Genomic DNA, 22964 nt, shown 5'->3' with positions numbered 1-22964 from the left:
AAGTGGCCTTTTCGTTTACGGCCATTAGCCTTCCCTTCCTCATTCCTCCCCCTCAGAAGGCTGTAGAGGATAACTCTCCAGTAAACCCGCTTTCTGTCTTCCCTCCCTCTTCCATTTCCCCTGCAAGCCTGGGAACCGCCCCTTTTCCCTGCCTTGCTCTGAGTTGCTGGAGCCTCTTGGTCTGTGGACATCTATTTTTGCTGCTGAGCACCTCTTACCTGCTTCTCACTTCTTAATCTTTCTATCCCCCCACTCCCCGTACTCCTTTTCCAGGAGCTGAATCCCTTAGAAGGAAGATAACCCTCCTCTCAGGCTCCACTACATTTTACCCCTTCCATTTACTAGAAAACAGCATTGATTGTCCTGCCCCTCAGTCTGCCCTGTTCTTCTTTATTTCCTCTTCCCCCCCATGCCACCGTTACTATAGGCAGTTAATTCCCTATCATTTGTTTCTCCTTTGTAGATTACATGTTCAGCATTGTTTTCTTTTAGCCCCAGTGTTGCATAGATTGAGGAGATACCAACATTCCCCAGTCATAGGCGGCGGCCTGGTATGGTGGAATTAATAGTGTGTGTTTTGGGTTTACATTGAACCTTGTGACCTTGGGCACATTTTCAGATTCTCAGTTCATCTATATAATGGGGATAGTTGTGCTTACATTAGAGGATTGTTGCTAGAATTAGTTTTTAAAAAAAAAAAAAATGTCTAGCTCATGGTAGGCACATAATAAATTAGGATTACTTTTTGGTGTAAGAATACATTGGTAGATGTACTTGGGTCATATGCTACTTTTATGACCTGGGAAAGAATGAGAGATTTTTGTTTCCTTAACTGTACATTCTTGCTGTATTTCTAGGCCAGATCTATAACTTTTATATTTTTTTCTCATAGGCCAAACTTTTTATCTCCAGTGGTTCATGATGTTTGAACGTGATTCCCACTCTTTGTTTCCTTCTAATGGTCTAGGAATTTCAGTGCATAATCACTGTCCTGGAATGACCACCAGCCATAATGTTCCTGTCAAGAACCACACCCAAGTGTTCTACCTTTTGGAAGGGGTGCTCATGCCCTGCCTACTCATTTCTTCCGCTCCTTCAAAGGCAGTCTGTCCTGTCATTCACTCTACAAAAGTAATTTGGTGCCATGCATTTCAGAGTGGTAAAAGGAACTTCTGTTAGCTAGTTTTCAAGTATTCATGCTACTTTTCCCCTCCCTCATTTGTTTGGTTCCTCAGATCAGTGTGGGGGTCTGCTATTTGGCATCTTCTTACCTGAGCAAGATAATTCCTATCCGAGAGAGAAAGATCATTTGGAATACCAAACTTCTTTTCCATAGCAAATTACTGCTGGCTCTTTAATACACTACTTCCTGTTGTGTTATTGCCATTTCGTATTTTCTAACGTACTTATTAAACATGTGACTATATTTGACTTGGAGAAAGTTTTCCTTACTGTCTTTTTTTTTTTTTTTTTTTTTTTAAGATGGAGTCTTGCTCTCGCCAGGCTGGAGTGCAGTGGCATGATCTCGGCTCACTGCAACCTCCGCCTTCTGGGTTCAAGCGATTCTCATGCCTCGGCCTCCAGAGTAGCTGGGACTACAGGCGCGCGCCACCATGCCCAGCTAATTTTTGTATTTTTAGTAAAGACGGAGTTTCACCACGTTGGCCAGGATGGTCTCGATCTCCTGACCTCATGATCCACCCGCCTCGGCCTCCCAGAGTGCTGAGATTACAGGCTTCCTTACTGTTAATGTATTGATCAGACCAATATTAAAATGTAACATTTTACAATTTTTTTTTTTAACTAATTCTAGCAACAACCCTTTAATACAAGCACAACTATCCCCATTATTTTACTTCGGCTGGGTGATGGGAATTGAAGTAGAAACATGGTGGTGAAAAGTTTACTAGGATTTAAAATTTACAGGAGGTAACCATCCCACAATTAGCTGTATGTGGACTCTAGTTTTGAACTTCAGGGTCTGCTTTATTTAATTTGAAGTGCTTTGTAGGTAATAAAATTTTCTTCCATTTTCATTGGAGGGCAGGAGATCACTTTCTGTTTTGAGATTTTGCATTGGTGCATTTTACAGTGGGTTGAGCAGTGATCACAAATTTATTAAACCTCAATTTCAATTTGAGCCTTATTGAGTATTAGAATAAATCTGGGAATGATAATCTAGGTGTGACCTAAAAGTTTAGTTTATTCCAGGTAGATCTCTGAGAAGAGAGGAAGGAGTGACAATACCAAATAAAAACTTTGTCTAAGGTTCAATGGCAAAGTTCAACCTGAGTTGCCAGGATGTTTATCGTTTGTCTCCCAGTATGGCCAAAAAGCATGTATGAAGGTGAAGAATAATTTTTATATGTACAGTTTTTTTTTTCATAGAAACAATAAAATATATTCTTAGTGTTAGTTTATATTGAGAGTATAAACTTGTCTAAAAAATAAACTGTCTTCTGTAATTTCATTTGGGTTGAGAACTGAATTTTCAGGAATGTTGTCTAAGCATTAGAAATATTGCAGTTGTTGGTTCTGAATTCTTCAGTTACTTCTCAAAGCAGGTCCTAAAAAATGCAAATAGATATATAAGGACTATTGCTTTAGAAATAATAACTAGTTATGTTTGAACATAATAGAATGTTAACCCTCCTCACACACCCTAATAAATGTGTTGTGTATCTCACTCCTCTCCCCCAACTTTTTTTTTGTAGGTCCTCCAGTAGCCTGACCTGAGTGGGTTAGTGATCCAGAGAAACCAGCAGGCCAACTTGGTCAGGAAGGTTCGGGAAGCTGTTGGAGCAGTGTGGGGAATTTCCCACCAGGATGAGTATGATTGGCTGTGATTTTAGGTTAGTTTTTGTAAATCTTGTGGGAAGTATTTGTATTTTATTTCCTGGAATGGAGATAGTAGGGGTGGATGTATTCCCATTCTGTAATTGAACTACTTTGGTTTCTTCCATTCTCTGGATCTGATGTGGTACTGATTGCTTCTTTTGTTAAAGTGGAGCTTATTACTGAATTAAAGGGAATTGTTTAAATGAATGATGTCTGTACATGGTTTTTTAAATCACCCTAGGCATCGTTCAAAAAATAAAATTGCAAGGCATGATGTCTAACCAGTTCTTATTAAAGAGTTATGAAAAAGTTCAAACATGCAAAAATTGAATAGTATAATAATCCCCCCACTTACCCATCACCAGCTTTAATAGTATCAGCTTGCACATTCTATTTCATCTATACTTCTGTGTTTTTTTTTGTTTTTTTTTTTAATTTTTTTAAATTGAGATAGGGTTTCGTTGTGTTGCCCAGGCTGGTCACAAACTCCTGGGCTCAAGCCATCCTCCCTTCTTGGCCTCCCAAAGTGTTGGGATTACAGGCGTGAGCCACCATGCCCATCCTGTTTCATCTGTACTTCTAACCACTGCCCCCCTCAGTGGATTATATTGGAATAAATCTCTGTCATATTTATTTGTAAAATACTTGTTTGTATTTCTAAAAGGCAAGGGCTCTTTAAATATAAGATCAAAACTATTATCACAACTGAAAAAATTAACAGATATTTAAAAATATCAAATTTAAAATGTTCGGATTTCTCTGATTTTTTTTTTAAGCTTTTGTTTTTTTTCTTTTACAGTTTGTTTGAATCAGGATCCTGAGAAAGCACATTTATTGCAAAGCATTGATACAGCCGTTAAATCTATTTTAATCTGCAGGTTCTGTCTTTTGTTTTTTTTTCTTCCAATTTATTTGTTGAAGAAATTGTCCTGTATATAGTTTCCCGCCCCCCATATTTGGGGATTACAGCCCAGTAGGGGTGTCTAACCCATTCTTGCTAAATTAAAGACCCTGGAGGACCCATTATAATGGAACAATGGCTATAATCTCCTGTATCCTGGTTGGAGTTGATAGTGCTGTCATAGGCACTACCCTAAAATAACTAGTCATGGATTCCTTTTTCTGTGGCAAAGTCTGATTTGATACCTGACTTAAGTTCCATGTCTTGGCCTTGCTCATTGCTCCACATGAAAAGTAGGCCTCCTGGTGGAAGAAGCTAGTGTTTCCTAATGACCTGATTGTGCCTTTGGGGTTTTTCATGCATGGTTTCAATTTCCTTAGGTGATTTAGTTATTTTTATACTACTTTATAATGTTGCTTTTTATTCTTTTGATGTTAGTATCTCAGCTGTTCTGACCCATAACTTCTAAGATATTAAGACCTAATAATGAGTTCCTGGCTGTCATACAGTTCTTGAAATGGCAATACTAAAACAATTTTTGAGAGCTTCTACTTACATCTTGATTTTCAGCTATTATACACAACCTTAGTTTTCCTACTGTGATTTTTCATTTCATTTCATCTGAAATTTATGTTTCCTTAGCATAAAGTCCTTTAAGGACTTTTAGGCTGCTTTATAATGATCTCAGTATTTATAAGGTTGATATTCGTAAGTACTTGGGCTTTTGGTGTTTTGCCGTATTATTCTTTGTTTCCTCAATGACTGGTTACTAGATGTTTATATACGTTAATGTCAGGAATAATTCAACTTTCAAGTCGTTTGATGTTTCATAGATGTTGTTAAAACTTGATGTACTTGTTGACCAGCTTGGTCTTCTGGATATAGAAATCCTTTCAGGTAGTGAAGTGGCTCTATGAGTAAAACAACTGTAGGTTTTGTTTGGGCTGTTAACCTGAGCATTTTCAACTTTTAAGTTCTCTTTAAAAGTTTTTAGTCATTTGGCTTTAAAAATTACAGTTGGTGGCATAGAATGATCCCATAATGTGATTTTACAGAAAGTTGGAATGTTTTAATTTATTATGAATGTACCATTACGTGGAGATTGGGACTGTAGATCTGATTCAGTCTGGATTGCTGATTGAACTAGATGAATGTTAAAATTCTTCAACTCTGAGATTCTGATGGTATAATCTTAGGTATTGAAAGACAGCAGTTTTTCCTTTCAGTAGTTGTTAAGTAAATGGTGACTAAAAGCAGGGAGATGAATTATTCTGGAATGACCTTTCACTATAACCATTTAGATTTAAAAGATTGGTGAGTCTGAAGATACTGTCATGAATTTATGTACCACCTTTAGCACAACCCAGCTTTTAGGTCCTTGTGATTAGATATCAGAGATAATTGCCCCAGAAGTGCTTGGGTATATTACATTTGGTGGCTGTTTATGTTTTGGAATGATTTTGGAAGATTACTTTGGGTACATTATTTGCTATGATTATTTTCTTATATTCCTGTCTATTTTATAGTGAGGCATATTTCTCCTGGTCTTTCTTTTTTTTTTTAAACTTCCGCTATTCTTTATTACGGCATTCTGACAATTGAGTTCTTACAGGTGGAAAGACCTTTCAGCACAGCGATTAAGAACATGGACTCTGGAGCTAGATTCACAGAGTTCAAGTTCTGACTCCCATTTCTTTTTTTTTTTTTGAGACGGAGTCTAGCTCTGTCACCCAGGCTGGAGTGCAGTGGCGCAATCTCGGCTCACTGCAAGCTCCGCCTCCCGGGTTCACGCCATTCTCCTGCCTCAGCCTCTCCGAGTAGCTGGGACTACAGGTAATTTTTTGTATTTTAGTAGAGACGGGGTTTCCCCTGGTGTTCTCGACTCTGACCTTGTGATCACCCCCGGATTACAAGCGTGAGCCACCGCGCCCGGCTGACTCCCATTTCTTACCAGGTGTGTCATGTTGTGCAAATTACTTAACTGCTTTGTGCCACACGGTCCTTCATCTGTAAAATGATGATAATACTGCCTGCCTTATAGAGTTCTGAAGAAGTTTAGCTGAGTTAATGCATATAAAGTGCTTAGAACAATGGTTCTGAAACTTTAGGGAACATCAGAATCACCTAGAGGGCTTCCTAAAAGATGGCTGGTCCCCACTCCCAGAGTTTCTGATTCTGTAGATCTAGGAGGGGCCGCAGATTTTGCATTTCTGATAAGTTCCCAGGTGATACTTCTCTATTTCCTGCGAATTGGCAGCTGGATCTAGAGGCTTGATAAATTTCAGGTTCATTCGCTTTGGCAAATATATTGCGGGGGGAGTGTTCATTCACAACATTGATTATGTTATGATGACTTGAATTTTTTGGATCCATTAATTTGTTGGGGGGGGGCTACAAAATGGTGATGTTCTGATGCTATCATTTTGTTTTCATCTGTTAGCTGGAATAATTTTATGTTTCCCCTCATCTTTTATTTGGTTACTCAGCAATATAGTTTATATAGGAAGAGCAGGATACTCAATTTTTTAAAACATTGCTTTCAAGATGATGAATTGGTTTCCTGTCATCTTCAAAAGGTTACACATATAAGTGTATATATAACTATGCATCCATAGATGTAAACATTTGATGGGTTTCAATACATTGCAGTTCTGATCCTTAGCGAAGTTCAAATTGTCCCACTTGTGGCTAGTGGGACTCTCTTAAAGTTGGCTCCTGATTCTTACTGACATGCTCTCTAGTAGTCTTTGATAGCTTCCTTGCTATCTGGTATGTCAAGATGTTTCCAGGCTCATTCTTGTGCATTTCTGCCCCAGACCTGGAATCAGCTAATGGGATTAAGATAAAAGGTGAAGTCAAAAGAAATTCTGTTTTTGCCAAGGGTAGCTTGGAACTTTCTATCAAGTTCCACTTTTCTCTTTCCACTTAACCTCCCTAGCCTGCCTCTTCGTTCTTCTCTACTTTTTTATTAGAGTTTAGGTGGAAAGGTCTGAGAAGCCTCGATAATCATAGGAAGATCATGGAGCCCAGGCAGTTCCGGATTTGGGGCCTGGCCACTTAAAGATCATGGAGCCCAGGCAGTTCCGGATTTGGGGCCTGGCCACTTATTAGGTCTGTCAGTTTGGGCAAGTTAACCTATGTCAGTTATGATGTGGAGAAATACCTTATTCATATGGTTATTGGAATGAAAGAGAAAATGTAAGGTGTTAGTACATGGTAGGTGATCAGTAGATGGTAATTTATTTAATGTACTATTTCACTTAACTCCTTCAGCAGCTCAGAGGTGGGCAGTCAGGGTGGTGAAAATAATGGCCATTTAACAAAATGTGTCTGGACCCTTTAGGTCTGTGTGGGATCATCAGTGGTGAGGCGGGATAGGGTTTGTTCTTGAGTTATTTTGGGTCTGAGACTTCGGCCAGTGATAACTGAATGTTCCATAGAGCAGTTTTTCACTTTGGAACTCCTTAGGAGTCACAGTTATACCCTCTGAAGGGTCTTAGCCAGTTCTGTAATGTGTATTATGTTGGTTACCTTGATCTCTCTCCGTCTATACAGGCCCCTCCTATTCAAGGTGTTCAAGGTTCTGTTGTAACCTTAGTAACCTATAATGAGTCTTCCTAATTGTCATCAGTATCACCACTGTTAACACACTTGAGCAGCACCATATGTGGCAGGTCAGCAAACAGGTAAATCTTATTTTTTTAAACATTACGCATAATATCTAAAGTATAGTATGTGGCATGTAGTAAGTGCTGCTCAGTAAATGGAAGTCATTGTTCAGTTTTTAGCTTAATATATCTTTTTTTTTTTTTTTAACATTTACTGAATGTTGCTAAGTATAAGAAGTAAGGGACATAAAATGAATGAGACTTGGTCTCTGCCCTTGAGAAACTCACAGTCGAGTTAAGGACTGTGAGATCATGTTTAAAGTTCCTTAGCCTTTTCCTTTGTGTCGTCATTTCTTCCCCTGCACTGTCTGTGCATGATATAGCCTGTCCATTGTTTCTCACAGCTTTCCTAATTCTGTGTGCCTCCCCAGCCTTTGAGACTGCTGATAATGTGAGAAAACCAACAATTGTCTTCTATTAATACAGGGTAATATCAAGAAAAACCTTTGGGCCAATATTGGATTTCAGAGTGGCATGTGCAGTTGACATTACAATACCAGTTTATAGTCTTTAGATGGGCCTATACACCTGGGCTCCAGCCTCTTTCCTGTGCCTTTAAACTGCCTTATTTCCATCTTTCCTTCCCTATACCCTACCGTTAACGTACTTGGTACATAAAAATAGAAGCTCCCATACCCAGGTAGTGATCAAGTATGTAAAGAGACAGCTGTACTTCATATAAACTAGGATTCAAGTGGGCCTAGGGTGTAGCACTAAATTTCCATTCTTATCTATAAAACAGTAATCGGAAAGCCTATTTCATAGGTTGCTGTGAGCGTTAAAGCGAGATGATGTATTTTTAAATGTTTATGAAGTACGAAGATAAGGTCATTATAATTTATATAAAATACTTAGTAGCTATGTTACTTGGGGCAAATTACCTCATCACTGAGCCAGTTTCCTCATCCTTTAAATGAAGATGGTGGTATCTCATTCATTTAACAAATCTTTATTGAGGACATAGTCGTTGCAGCTACATCCTGAGAATACAAAGATAAGTGACTGGAGAATGTAGGACAGTGTGGTCTAGGGGAAGGAGACTTGCAAATCACACAAAAGGGTCAGTATGGTAATATGAGGAATGAACAAAATGTGCTATAGCAGTTTACAAGAAGGCATCAGAGAATGTCACAGAGTTTTGTTAGGGTTAAGCAAGATAAATGAAAAGTACTTCATGAATTCAAAAATGCTATACAAATAAGTTAGTTAAATGTATCCCAAATGAATCAATAGTCTCAACCATTATTGTTTCATTTCTTCACAAGACTTACTCTTTAGACACATTTATTTCTTTGAGCTAGATTTTATGACCTCCTTAAGGGTAACCTGTAGTAGAGTATCCTGAAAGTAATGCTTTTGTCTAAAAGGATTTTTTTCATCCGTTGTATCATTTTCTAGTTTTTAATCACTGAATTCAGGAAAAACTAGAAAGTGTGTGCATATTTGGGGAGGGGATATACATAATTCCACCACAGTGTTTAGTCACTGTTAACATTTTGATGTATTCACGTCTTAATGATAAGGGTAGTATTTAAAAAATAAGAAAAGAAATCTAGTAGGAAATTTTAAGGATAGGCGTTTCCCAGAATAGGAAACTAAAAACGTCCACTAACAAGAAAGGGTACTGAAACTAATAATCAGAAATGCAAATTTAAATAAGGTCATTTTTAGTCATTAGATTGGTAAAAAATAATTTGATAATATCAAGTCATCGTAAAAGGTATAAGGAAGAGTCTGGCCTTATAATACTGCCTACAAGTGGCGTAAATTGATACAGCTATTTTGGAAGTAATTTTGGCAAGTTGCAAGAGAGTACATACTATGTGGTGCTATTTATGTTTTAAAAAAACCATGGCAAACTGACGGCTTTATTTGGGAGGAGGGATCATGGGGAACTTTACCTTTTTCTGTAATGTGTGCATTTCTACTTCTGAAAAATATACTGAGAAGTACAGAGAATAATACAACAATCCCTATCCCTGCCCCTACTCCAGAATTGATCATTTTTAACATTTATTTTTGCCTTACATTTTTTTTGTGGAGTTGGAAGTAACACAAGTTGAGTGTCCCTAATCCAAAATTCATAATGCCCCAAAATGAATTTCAACATGATGCCACAAGTGGAAAATTCTACGCCTAAGTACTTAACACTTTGTTTCATGAGCAGAATTATTAAAAATATTGTATAGAGTACAACGAACATTATTTGGGTGATGGTTACACTAAATGTCTAGACTTCACTACTACACAATATACCCATGTAACAAAACTGCACATGTGCCACCTAAATTTATACAAGAAATTGTGTAAAATTACCTTCAGGCTATGTGTATAAGGTGTGTATGGAACATGAATGGATTTCGTGTTTAAACTTGAGTCCCATCCTTGATGTCTCACGATGTATAGGCAGATATTCCAGAATCTGAAATCCGAAATCCTGCTGGTCCCAAGCACTGGATAGGAGATACTTAACCTGTATAGGTAAACAGGAGATACTTTTCTAATACCCAGCATTCCCTTCCCCCTCCTACAATCAGTACGATGAATTGCTTGAATTTTCCTACTGTGAGAATGGTATAAATTATGAATGTAAGTAAAAGTTCAAAACCGATGTGGCCACACAAAAACCTATTATTAAATAATATTAAATTTGTATAGTCTTTTAGAGTTTGTAAGAAGCATTCTGATTTTAGTAAGAATGGGAATAGAACTTTTTTCGTTTGCTCATTTTCTTGTTAACTCTTGTTTGAAAACATTTTCCTGAATTTGTTTTTAAGTAATCTTCTTCATGACTGTAGAATTATACATGGCTTATTGTTGAAAAATACAGATAAACACAAATTTCCGCAAACCCCAAACTCACAGATAAAATACTCTTAACATTTTGGTGTGCTGTATCTTCTTCGAAGGCTTTTCTTAACTGCTCTGTAGCCGTATTATGTATTTTTTCAGAAATGCTCTTTTTAAAATGTAATTCATTACCTCCCTTCCAGCTTTCAATTTTGTATGAAAAATTTCAAACAAAAATGCTGAAAACATAGCACAATGAACATCTGTATACCATCAGCTGGATCCAACAATTAAGTATTTGCCATATTAGATTTATATGTACAGATGTGTGTTTAATTTTTCTCAACATTAGAAGTAAGGATGACACTTTATCCTTAAATCTTTCAGCTGCATGTCTTAAGAATAAGGACATCTTGGCCGGGCGCAGTGGCTCACATCTGTAATCCGAGCACTTTGGGAGGCCAAGGTGGGTGGATCATTTGAGGTCAGGAGTTCAAGACCAGCCTGGCCAACATGGTGAAACCCTGCCTCTACTAAAAATACAAAAATTAGCTGGGTGTGGTGGCACCTGTAGTCCCAGCTACTCAGGAGGCTGAGGCAGGAGAATCACTTGAACCCAGGAGGCGGAGGTTGCAGTGAGCTGAGATCACGCCACTGCATTCCAGCCTAGGCGACAGAGCGAGACTCCGTCTCAAAAAAAAAAAAAAAAAAAAAAGTAAGGACATCTACAAAACCACAATACTATTATCATGCCTAGGGAGTTTATTTTTTCTTAATATTATCTAATATCCAGTTCATTTTCTCAGTTGTCCCCAAACTGTCTTTTTTTCCAAGCTGTTTTCTCCAAACTAGTGTAGAAATGGTACTTTTAAATTTCCTCTTCCCACATATTGACCCCTGTTCCATGTCTTTGTCATTATGTATACTTCTGTAGCATTTTTATTGGCTACATTGTATTCTATTGTATGCAGAATTTATTTAACCAGTTTGCTTTGTTCACACCTTTTGCTGTGTTCATACTTTTCCCTCAGTTGTCCCCAAACTGTCTTTTTTCAAGCTGTTTTCTCCAAACTAGTATAGAAATGGTATTGTTAAATTTGCTCTTCCCACGTATTGACCCCGTTCCATGTCTCTGTCATTATGTATACTTCTGTAGCATTTTTAATGGCTACATTGTATTTTGCAGTATGCAGAATTTATTTAACCAGTTTGTTGTGTTCACACTTTTTTGGTCCCAGTTTCTCATGATTTTAAGTAATGCCTCCTAACATACAGGTGATTCAGCATTCAGTAAATAAGTGTTGAATGTAAGAAAGAAGCATAGGTACTTCCTAATAGGTAAATATGAGATCCATATTTAATATTTTTAATTTTTTATTTCCATAGGTTTTTGGGGAACAGGTGATATTTGGTTACATGAGTAAGTTCCTTAGTGGTGATTTGTGAGATTTTGGTGCACCCATCACTGGAGCAGTATACACTGAACCCAATTTATAGTCTTTTATCCCTCACCCCTTTCCCATCCTTTCCCCCTGAGTCCCCAAAGTCCATTGCGTGACATCCATATTTATATCCTTAAGAAATTTCTACAACTGGAATGCAAAAATGTAAGGCTTTTAATATTCATTGCTAAATTGGCCTTTAGAAAGGCTAACCTTGCATTTTTCACTATGATATGTTTAGTATATGATCCATCATGATTTACAATGTTGTAGCACATCAGGATAAGCCTTGATAAATCAGAAGAGTATAAATCTGGATATAGCCACTATCATTGTTATAGATGGCTCACTGCATATATACACGTATACATATATATACATGCATGTATATACATATATGTATACGTGTATGTATATACATATATGTATACGTGTATGTATATGCATATGTGTATACGTGTATGTATATGTATATATATACACGTATACATATATGTATATACATACACGTATATACATATGCATACATATATGTGTGTATATGTACATATATATGTATGTATATACATATCTATATATACGTGTGTATACGTATATATACACACGTATATGGATATACGTGTGTGTACGTATATAGATACACACGTATATGGATATACGTGTGTGTACGTATATAGATACACACGTATGTGATATACGTGTGTGTACGTATATAGATACACACGTATGTGATATACGTGTGTGTACGTATATCGATACACACGTATATGTATGGATATACGTGTGTGTACGTATATAGATACACGTATATGTATGGATATACGTGTGTGTATACGTATATATATACACACGTATATGTATGGATATACGTGTGTGTATACGTATATATATATACACACGTATATGTGGATATACGTGTGTGTATACGTATATATATATACACACGTATATGTATGGATATACGTGTGTGTATACGTATATATATACACACGTATATGTATGGATATCCGCGTGTGTATACGTATATACACACGTATATGTATGGATATACATATCTGCTGCCATATTTTTTCCAGGGGCTTGTTTGACTCTTCTACCTTAGAGAGCTTTGCAGTTTGTTAACCCAATCTGGAGTCCAGGTCCCTGCTCCTTACATTTCTTTAAATATCTTGGTGAGACCAGCCTTAAAAGGAAGTATAGTCTGGAGAGATGTAGACATCACTAGAAGATATCCTTTTACGTAGAGAATTTTAGATTTTGCTTTTAAAAAGTAAAGGCAGGCTGCTTTTGCGGGTGAATTCAGATCTCCCTCTAGCAAATTACCAACAGCTTTAAAAGGGTAGTCTTCATGTCCAACAGAAAAGCTGGATGATACCCTATATTTCCTATTATCCATATCAAACTCCTTATTTTATAGGCCCAGTTGTGGGAGTAATGACATATCCATGGCTGGATAGTGGTGAAATTGAGCGTCAAACCCAGGTTACCTAGTCCAGTATTGTTTTCACTATGTTTTATCTCTCCTTAAAACTGAACTTTATTTCTAAATGTGTCATCTGTAGAAATACAAAGTAAGTGGTCCTCTTCCTATGAGAAAGTTACTCCCCAAATAGGGGAATTTTAAAGTAGAAAGTTAACGTGAGAAAGGCAAAAATCCAAAGAAAGCTCAGTTTCTTTGCCCTTTTAACCGTAGTTATTACTTTCTGACATGAGATCAACTTGGAGCTCTTTCATGGAACGGTTCAATTTGGCCATGTGTTTTCATGCATGTATGGATGCTATAAATCAGTAGATGAGACTGAATTTCCTGCTTGTAAAACTATTTCAAATTAAAGGGAGGCTTTCTTTTTTTTTTTTTTTTTTGGAGACAGAGTCTCGCTCTGTCGCCCAGGCTGGAGTGCAGTGGCGCGATCTCGGCTCACTGCAAGCTCCGCATCCCGGGTTCACGCCATTCTCCTGCCTCAGCCTCTCCAAGTAGCTGGGACTACAGGCGCCCGCCACCACGCCCGGCTAATTTTTTGTATTTTTAGTAGAGACGGGGTTTCACTGTGGTCTCGATCTCCTGACCTCGTGATCCGCCCGCCTCGGCCTCCCAAAGTGCTGGGATTACAAGCGTGAGCCACCGCGCCCGGCTAAAGGGAGGCTTTCTAAGTCCATCTTATTTTCCCTTCCTTTTTTCAACTGTTTTAAATTGTAACATGTTTGCTATTTTTAAAAAGATTGAAACAAAATAAATAATAGTTTACACCTTTTAGCATTATAGTTAAGTATTACTGTGTTAAGTATATGCTATGTTAAGTATTTATATACTATGTTAAGCTTTTTATGCTGAAGTAATGGTGTGAAGTAGGTGTGTACTTTTTATTTTCATCCAAATGGTTAGCCAGTAGCTCCTGTTTTTCTTCCTGGCAAAGTCTATTTGATCTTTAAAAATATTCTCAGCTTAAAAGTGAATTATTTGCAGAAGTGTAGTTTTATTTTCTAAAAACCTAGGAATTTGTGGCAAATAGAAAACTAGCATGGTTACTTTTAGCTGTTCAGTTTTTGAAAATAATTCACATTGTTCATGTTTAATATTTAACATTTGTTTTAGACTGAAGGCAAAGTTACACAGATAGTGCTTTAAGGGATCTTAGTTATTGTACTTCCATTTTACATTATGTTGGAAGCCCAGAATGTCATAAGGTCTTAAAGCCAGTTGGTGGCTGAGAACTAGAGTACCTTTGCATACTTCACTTTCATTTCTAGCAAGCATCTTTCATGTAATAGATATGTTTTAAAGCAGTAGATTGTTCAGAATTGTCTGGTTTATTTAAGAACATTTGAAATAACTATGTGCCAGGCTGTGTGGAGCGCTATTACATTTACTCAGACAGCCATTTTTTTTTCTATATGTTGGGACACCTTTGTTTTTAAAGGCTTTGTTTTACAGCTTTCTTATCAGTGAACTAATTTGATCCTCATAACAAACCTGTGAAGTTGGAATTCTTTTCAACATCCTGGAAAGAGTTTGCTGCCAGGTTGATAATTGCTATAAATAACTTGTCTTTTAAACCGTGCAAAAGAATCTTTGTCTCCATTCCTTCCAAATTCATTTGAACCATCTCAAAACAGTTGAGACCCAGTTAAAATTTTTGATTAAGTGGCATGGCCTGCACATTATTTAGTAGATTATTTACCTTTTGCAGAACTGTATAATTTGAGAATGAGACTGGAGCCTCCCAATCTCATTGTCATCAAAGTAGAGTTTAAGTTGTTGGTTGTCTGCAGTTACGGCTAACAGTATGGAGATCAGTATATACTGTATGTTCTTCATATGCAGGTAACGCATAGAAAGATTGAGAAGGCCAGCTCTTTCACACATGATCAGATCTATATATCTGTATTTCTATCTTATCAATCTGTAGAATACCTAGCATAAGGTTGCTGCCTTTAGATTAATCTGGAGCCAAAAGAAATAGAATGAATAACAATACGGCTTACTCTTTGCTGGGCACAATCCTATGAGATAGACTTGTTTATTTTACAGAGGTGACTGGACTCAGAGATGTATGGCAACTTGTCTAAGATCACACACCTAGTAAATGGAATTTAGGCCCAGGTCTGTGTGTTTCCCAGGGTTTTCCATTATGCTGTTGTCCTTTACTTCATTTTTACTTTTCTTCCAGTAGTAGTCTTCAGCCTCTACTTTTTTTTTTCTTTGAGATGGAGTCTCGCTTTGTTGCCCAGGCTGGAGGGCAGTGGCATGATCTCGACTCACTGCAACCTCTGCCTCCCGAGTTCAAGCAATTCTCTTGCCTCAGCCTCCTGAGTAGCTGGGACTACAGGCGTGTGCTACCACGCCCAGCTAATTTTTGTATTTTTAGTAGATACGGGGTTTCACCATGTTGGCCAGGCTGGTCTTGAACTCCTGACCTTGTGATCCACCCACCTCAGCCTCTCAAAGTGCTAGGATTATAGGGGTGAGCCACCGTGCCCGGCTGGGGAAGTTTGATCTTTAGAGATGCTGCTTGTTTCTCTGTAAACCCAAGGACATGAGAGAATTGGAGCTGAATAATGCAAAAAGGGTGGAATTCTGTTTCTTTGGTATCTGGTACCATCTTTATTGTATTTGACAGTAGTCTATCATGTGGCTTTGGGAAAAAATACCATATACCTGTGTTTCATAAATGAAAGGGAAATTCTAGGGAAAACATTGTCATGGCTGAGCAGACAGTGTTTTGACTTTCTTTAGGGCATTGGTTCCTAATGTTCTTCAGGTCATAGATCCTTTTAAGAAGCCAATGAAAGCTGTTGACCGTCTTCCGGGAAAAAGACCAACATATGTAAAATTTCCCATAGAATTTCAGGGTTTTTGTAGTGGTCATCCTTCAGTATAGGATGAGGAATTCTAAAGATTCCTCTACACTTGTTTTTCTCTATATGTCATTAAGATGTCTAAATTGCTGTGTTGTTTGTTCTTGTATTTCTTAGTACAGGTGTCCACGACTTAACGATGGTTCAACTTAGGATTTTTTGACTTTACGATGGTGTGAAAGCAAAATGCATTTAGTAGAAAGCATGCTTGAGTACCCACATAACCATTTTGTTTTCCACTTTCAGTACAATATTCATTAAGTTACATGAGACATCGAACATGTATTATAAAACGGGCTTTGTCTTAGATGATTTTGCCCAACTGTAGGCTCTAATGTAAATATTGCAAGCATGTTTAAGGTAGGCTAGGCTATGATGTTTGGTAGGTTAGGTACAGTAAGTGCATTTTTGACTTAGATATTTCCAGTTTACAGTGGGTTTATTGGGATATAATCCCATCATATGTTGAAGAGCAACTGTATATATTTTTCTAGACTTATTTTTCTACACCGTGGTCAAAGGGGTAAGCTTGGCTAACTGTCGCTTTTGCTTAAAGATATACTCTGTATTATGCAAATTTAATAATTTATCTTCTGTGTTGATCTTATAATTGGTTGTGTTTTTAGCCTTTGGGCATGAGGAAGTTGTAATTCTCTTTTTTTTGTGTATTGACTTCGTTGCCTTTATATTACGATTGCTTCTAATCTATTTTATTTCTGATTTTTTTCCTTATTTTCTACATTTCTGTACACCTGGCTATCTGAGTATTCATCTCAATGCCCTGCATATAGTATGTTTATAATTGTTGAATGGAAAGATGAAGGTTAAATGAATCTAAATTTTTTTTTTTCAGTTCACCAAGAGTTTAATGTGACTTGGATTTTTTTTAGTTTTGTTAAGCATTTACTGGATAGTTATTCATTTATTAATCTGCTATTAACAAATGACAGTTCATATGCTGGTACAGGGATGCAAAGATAAATATGATACAGTCCCGCTCTTGCAGAACTCAGTATAGTGGGGAGACTGTCAGGTAAGTAAGGAGGTGTGCTGATTGAGGATCAATATGCAGGATATAGTTGGGGCTAAAGCATGTGGGGAGCTGAGGGAAATATTATGTAGTATCATAGTACTGGTAAGAGAGGTAAGCAGGGACCAGGTCCTGGAGGTCTTGGATGCTGGTTTAAATAAGGAGTTTGTACTTGATGTAGGTAGGTTTTGAGTTTTAGGGAGATTGCTCTGGCAACAATGTGGAGGATAGAATGGAGGGATCCAGCAGGAAAAAGTCTCACTTTAAAATAACTTCAATTTATGAGACTTTTCAAAACATATACAAAAATAGAAAAAAGCATAATGAACACCCATGTAACCGTCACCCAGCTTGAACAGTTATCAACACAGGGCTATTGTTTTATTTATACCCCACTCCTCCCCTCTATTTTTATTAAAGCAAGTTCCTAAGTCACAGAATGGCAAAGCGTATATTTAATAATAATCTAATGCCATGGCTCTCAAGGCTGGCCTGTGCTGCCAAATCACCTATACAGCTTGAAAAAAATAATCCCCACTTCAGACCTACTGAATTAGATAGTTCTGAAATGCCTGTGTGGTCAGGCATTTTTAGTTTTCAAAATAAGTCTCGGGTGAAGTAAATTATTTTTAAGATAATTTTAAAATAACTTCTGACAAATGAAAATATTTTCGTGAACTCATTGAATGCTGCCTGTGGCCCTTCTGGGTGAAATTCACCTATTCGATAAGGGCAGGCTTTTCTTTTAAATTTTTATTTATTTTTTGTAGAGACGGAGGTCTCACTCTGTGGCCCGGGCTGGTCTCGGGAAAACTCCTGGCCTCAAGTGATCCTCCCACTTCAGGCTTCCAAAGTGCTGGGATTACAGGCATGCAGCCAGAAACTGACAATTCTTAAGGTGTAGACTAGGAATATTCCAGAGCACCAATTTAAAATGTGTAGACAAGGAGTCTGTTCCTCTCCTGCTTAATTTGCTTAACTTACACTTAGGCATTGCTGTTTTTATTTTTTGTTGAGAATACCAAGAAGGGCTCCTTAGCATGCTGCCATTTCCTCTCTATTGGTAAAATTGATAATCTGCAACTTTGGTGAGCCATGTTTGGTTGCCTAGTTCTTCTGATGCCAGTTTCTCTAAGTAATTGGGAGTATCTGGGAAGGATAACTTCCAGATCTGCAGCTTCCCCGGACTGTTTGAGTAGAGGATGTGGCAGGAGATGTGTTCTCAGATACCATTCTCACGTCCAAAGTCAGTGTTGGAGGTTTCAGATTCCTCTTTCTTAGTATCCCTCCCTGCCCGTATTTTCTTTGCTTAAGCATAACTGCAGTGCAGAGAAACACCCAGAGCCAGCATAAACTCTTAATCTGAGGTATAGTGTGTTTTCAGATTTTAAATGAGAGACTCCTTCAAGGTATTTCTGCAAATAATTTCCAGATTTGTCTTGGGTGAGTAAAGGCTATTTTTCAGTTGCTTTATTATGACACTTTACTGTCAGTGCCCCAGTAAAACCTAGGTCAGCAGTTCTCAGGGCACTTGAGAGTCATGTTTTATGTGGCTAAGGATAGGGAGACTGGTGTCTGTCTGTAGGAGAGGGGTGTAGCAAGGTGGGCTGTGCATATAGACATTATATGCAATGTAGAGTTGTGGAACAGATTTGGGTTTGAATCCAGGTTTTACAACACTTACTAGGTATGTGGCCACTCTCAGTAAACTGGGCGCAGTCTTCATCTCCAAGGATTAAAGATAATGCACAATAGGTATAGAGTAAGTGTTAGCTATTGTTTTTATGATCATAAATGTTTTTCACAATATTTGTTGAATGGATATTAATGTATTAATAGATAATCAGAAACCAGATAGGATGGAAAGGCCTGACAATTATGTGGTATCCCCTTTAACAAATCATCATCAGTGACACATATGCCTCTATAATCAAATAGTGAATAGCAGGCTGGATTTCAAGATGCGTCTTACTGCTTCTTGACATGATGAATGCTTGGGGCAGCTCTCACCTGAATTTACTTTCAGAGACTGTAAGAGGCAAAAGGAAATCGTTGCAAGGCAAAAAATAAAGTATTTTGCTTTATGGTACTTTGGAGTTTAGTTTTCTCCAAGCATTTTTTAAGAACTGCCATAATGCTTCCATGATTTCTATGGGGATTTTAGGCTCATTTTGATTCATCCCCACTCCCATACTTACATGCAACATCTCTTACCTGCTAATAATCAACCAAAGTGCCTCCTGTGTGCCAAGCTCCAAACACCAGAAGATGTAGGGAAGAAGCTCCTAGAGTAGGCAGCAGCTAATCTAAGGCATTTGTTTAGATGGTATTCTTAATTTGGTGCATGTCCTTTGGCTCAGGGGCCAGTGTTTTCTTCCTTAAGGACAATTTTAGGCCTGGCACAGTGGCTAACGCCTGTAATCTCAGCACTTGGGGAGGCTGAGGCCAGGAGGATTGTTTTAACTCAGGACTTCGAGACCAGCCTGGACAACATGACGAAAACCCTGTCTCTACAAGAAATATAAAAATTAGCCAGCCGTGATAGAGTGTGCCTGTGGTCCCAGCTACTCTGGAGGCTGAGGTGAGAGGATTGCTTGAGCCTGGGAGGTTGAGGCTGCAGTGAGCCAAGATCGTGCCGCTGCACTCCAGCCTAGGTGACAGAACGAGACCCTGTTTCTTTAAAAAACAAATTACAAAAGCAAATCTGATTATAAATGGATCCATGATTTATAGGAAATTTGGAAGGATCAGAACAGCATGAAGCATAAATAAAACTATGTGTTACCCTGCCACCTAGAGGCAACCATTAGAGGCCAACTACTACTAATGTGTATTTCTTCCCTTCCGAGGTTTTTTTTACTTTCCCACCCTGTGGCAGACATTTTCTCATTAATAGAGAAGTGATAGGTACAGAGTGCAATGTAATCACATATGGTGGGATATCCAGTCAAGATTTGAGGGATTCGGGAGAGGATTGTCCAAATTCTGGATAGTATTCTGTTCAAACCTGCATAAGTGCTTATTATATTACTGTGAAATAGAGGCTAAATGGTCCCCTACCCCCAATTTTCAAAGGGATTCTTACAGTTATCCCCTCTTTTCAAGACAATTTGCAGCCACTTGAGAACATAAGCTAGTGTCTTTATTTACCTTTTCCTCTACATTTCGGTGACCCCATAATTCTCTGCTTCCATTTACAGCCAATATATATATTTTTTCCCCCAAGACGGAGTTTCACTCTTGTTGCCCAGACGAGTGCAATGGTGCAATCTCGGCTCACTGCAACCTCCGCCTCCCCGGTTTAAGCGATTCTCCTGCCTCAGCCTCCAAAGTAGCTAGGATACAGACATGCGCCACCACACCCGGCTAATCTTTTTGTATTTAGTAGAGACAGGGTTTCACCATGTTGGTCAGGCTGGTCTCAAACTCCTGACCTTGGGTGATCCACCCGCCTCGGCCTCCCAAAGTGCTGGGATTACAGGCGTGAGCTACCGCCCCTGGCCCAACATTTTCAAAAGAGGTTTTTACACATACCATCTATGCTCTCTCACTTTCCATTCATTCCCTGACTCTAGTCTGGCTTCCATTCCCTCCATCCCAATGAAACAATTGCTTGTCAAATTGTCTCTATTACCAATTTCAGTGGACATACCTCATTTTGACATTTGATGCAGTTCATCACTCTTGCCATCTTTCGTCTCTCGTGATAGCATAATTAGCTAGTTTTGCTCTTTCCTCACTAGCCTCTCCATTGCTGGGTTTTCCTTCTTTCCTTACCTTTACACTTTTATTGTATTGTATTTTTTTTTTTTTGGTAGAGACGGGGTTTCACCGTGTTGCCCAGGCTCATTCAAGGGATCTGCCCTCAGCCTCCCAAAGTGCTGAGATTATAGGCATGAACCATTGTACCCGGCCCCTTCTTTGCCTTACCTTTAAATGCTATAGCAAATAACTCAGTTGCGGGCCTCCTCCTTTCCTTCTTTGTAAGCAATCATCTCCAGACCCATGGCTTCAAGTAATATATGTGTGCTGACAATCACAGATTTTATTCTTAATGCATACGTCTTTCCTGAACTCCGTTCTACAAATATTTGCATACCTATCATGTGGAAGATACTGTGCTAGGTGCTGAGAGCTTAACATCGTAGAAAATCAAACCAGTAATTACAATTGATACTTGTTATGAAGGAAATTGGAAATAAACTGGGTGCTATAATAGAAAAATTACAGTGGGACCAACTTTTAGGTGGGTTGTCATGGAAAGCCTCTCTGGGTCTTAGTTTAAATGTTAGTTCCTCAAATGGAACTAGTTGTGGGAAAGGAGGGGTGGCAAAAACATTCCAGCGGCGAACTTAGAAATTAGAGTGTTCCAGGAACTAAATGGAAAGACTAATTACACAGTTGAGGAAACAAGCATAAAGAGGTGGATTTGTCCATGGTTATGCAGTGAGTAAGTGATATAGCAGGGATTCTAGCCCAGGTTTTCTGAGTCTGTATTCTGATCTAGTGTGTCTCAAACTTGATTATATGGATCACCTAAGGATCTTGTTAAAATGCAGGTTCTGACTCCTCACGTCTAGGTGGGGCCTGAAATTCTGCAACTTTTAATAACTCCCAGGTGATGTCAGTGCTGCTGATCCTTGGACCACACTTGATTAGTAAGGCTAGTCTTCCACTACATCCAACTGTTCTTGAGCCAGATTTGGGAACTACAGGTGTCCTGTGCCCTTAAACTGATTCAGTATTGAAAGTCATTATTTTTAAATATTATCAACTGGAGGTGATTACTATAGAATATGAGTCACGCTTTGAGTGGCTTCCCTCAGGATATTTTAGTTGTATACACTTGTTCTGCAGGTAAACTCTACAAAACCAAGATTCAAACCTCAGGGGTATAAGGAAAGGTTGGGGGAATAAGGAAGTGAAAAAAAAAATTAGATAAAAGTATGGAAGTAATGGTAATAGATACGGAAGGTGATTCATAGTAATTCACTTGTTTTCTTGAAGTTGGCTATCTTTCTAACCTAAGTTTAGGAAAAAATGTTTATTATATATAGAGATTGCTTGGTGCCCTGAGTTCTGGTTCTGACCCAACAAAGGCAGTAGGCCATTTCTAGGAATTTGTTTCAAACTAACTTATTTTTGTTGAAGGATTTTTTTTTTAATGTAATAGGGTTTTCACCTGATTAACTTCTAAGAGGTAGAACTCATTCCTCAGTTACTGTTCCTTTCATTAGTGAAATTACAGCATCTCAGCTTCTCATCTTGGGCCGTAGTTTCCTCTCTTGGAGTAATTTTTTCAAACAAATAGGATTCAGCAGTCTAGAAGAATCTGTCACAAATTTTTATTCTTATCTGCCAGTATTTTGTAGTAATAAAACTCGTTTAAAAAAAAAGGTGAGGCTGGGCGCCGTGGCTCACGCCTGTAATCCCAGCACTTTGGGAGGCCGAGATGGGCGGATCTCAAGGTCAGGAGATCAAGACCATCCTGGCTAACACAGTGAAACTCTGTCTCTACTAAAAATACAAAAAATTAGCTGGGTGTAGTTGCGGGTGCCTGTAGTCCCAGCTACTTGGGAGGCTGAGGCAGGAGAATGGCGTGAGCCCGGGAGGCAGAGCTTGCAGTGAGCCGAGATCGCGCCACTGCACTCCAGCCTGGGCGACAGAGCAAGACTCCATCTCAAAAAAAAAAAAAAAAAGGTGAATAGCATGTTATTAAAGCATGGACTTGGTAGTCAGACCTGGATTTAGATCTTGGTGCTAACATTTACTGACCAAGAAAGGTACTTTTTTTTCTCTCTCTTACTTCAGTTTTCTATCTGTAAATAGAGGCAAAACGACTTGAGTGGTGAGGACTGTATGAAAGAATATCATATGAATTCTCTAGGTAGCGTGTCTCAAACTGTATTCTTTGGAATACTTCAATTGGACTTTGAGTA

At 38.3% G+C, this 22964-nt stretch overlaps 1 protein-coding gene across 1 annotated transcript in view; it reads left to right on the top strand.

Annotated features, from left to right (window-relative positions):
- Positions 1-1951: 1951 nt before the first annotated feature.
- The window catches only part of HUWE1 (HECT, UBA and WWE domain containing E3 ubiquitin protein ligase 1), a 150026-nt gene continuing 129013 nt past the window's right edge, over positions 1952-22964 (top strand). Inside the window, exons 1-3 of the mRNA XM_058441317.1 lie at positions 1952-2347; positions 2715-2852; positions 7295-7425. Coding sequence (XP_058297300.1) covers positions 7405-7425 — 21 coding nt within the window. The 5' untranslated portion in view covers positions 1952-2347; positions 2715-2852; positions 7295-7404. The remainder of the gene's footprint in view (positions 2348-2714; positions 2853-7294; positions 7426-22964) is intronic.

The sequence above is a fragment of the Hylobates moloch genome, unplaced genomic scaffold (genome assembly GCF_009828535.3).
Source record: "Hylobates moloch isolate HMO894 unplaced genomic scaffold, HMol_V3 SCAFFOLD_7, whole genome shotgun sequence".
Classification (NCBI taxonomy): domain Eukaryota; kingdom Metazoa; phylum Chordata; class Mammalia; order Primates; family Hylobatidae; genus Hylobates; species Hylobates moloch.
Note: the sequence above shows the minus strand (reverse complement) of the source record. Positions and strands in the feature narration are given on the sequence as shown.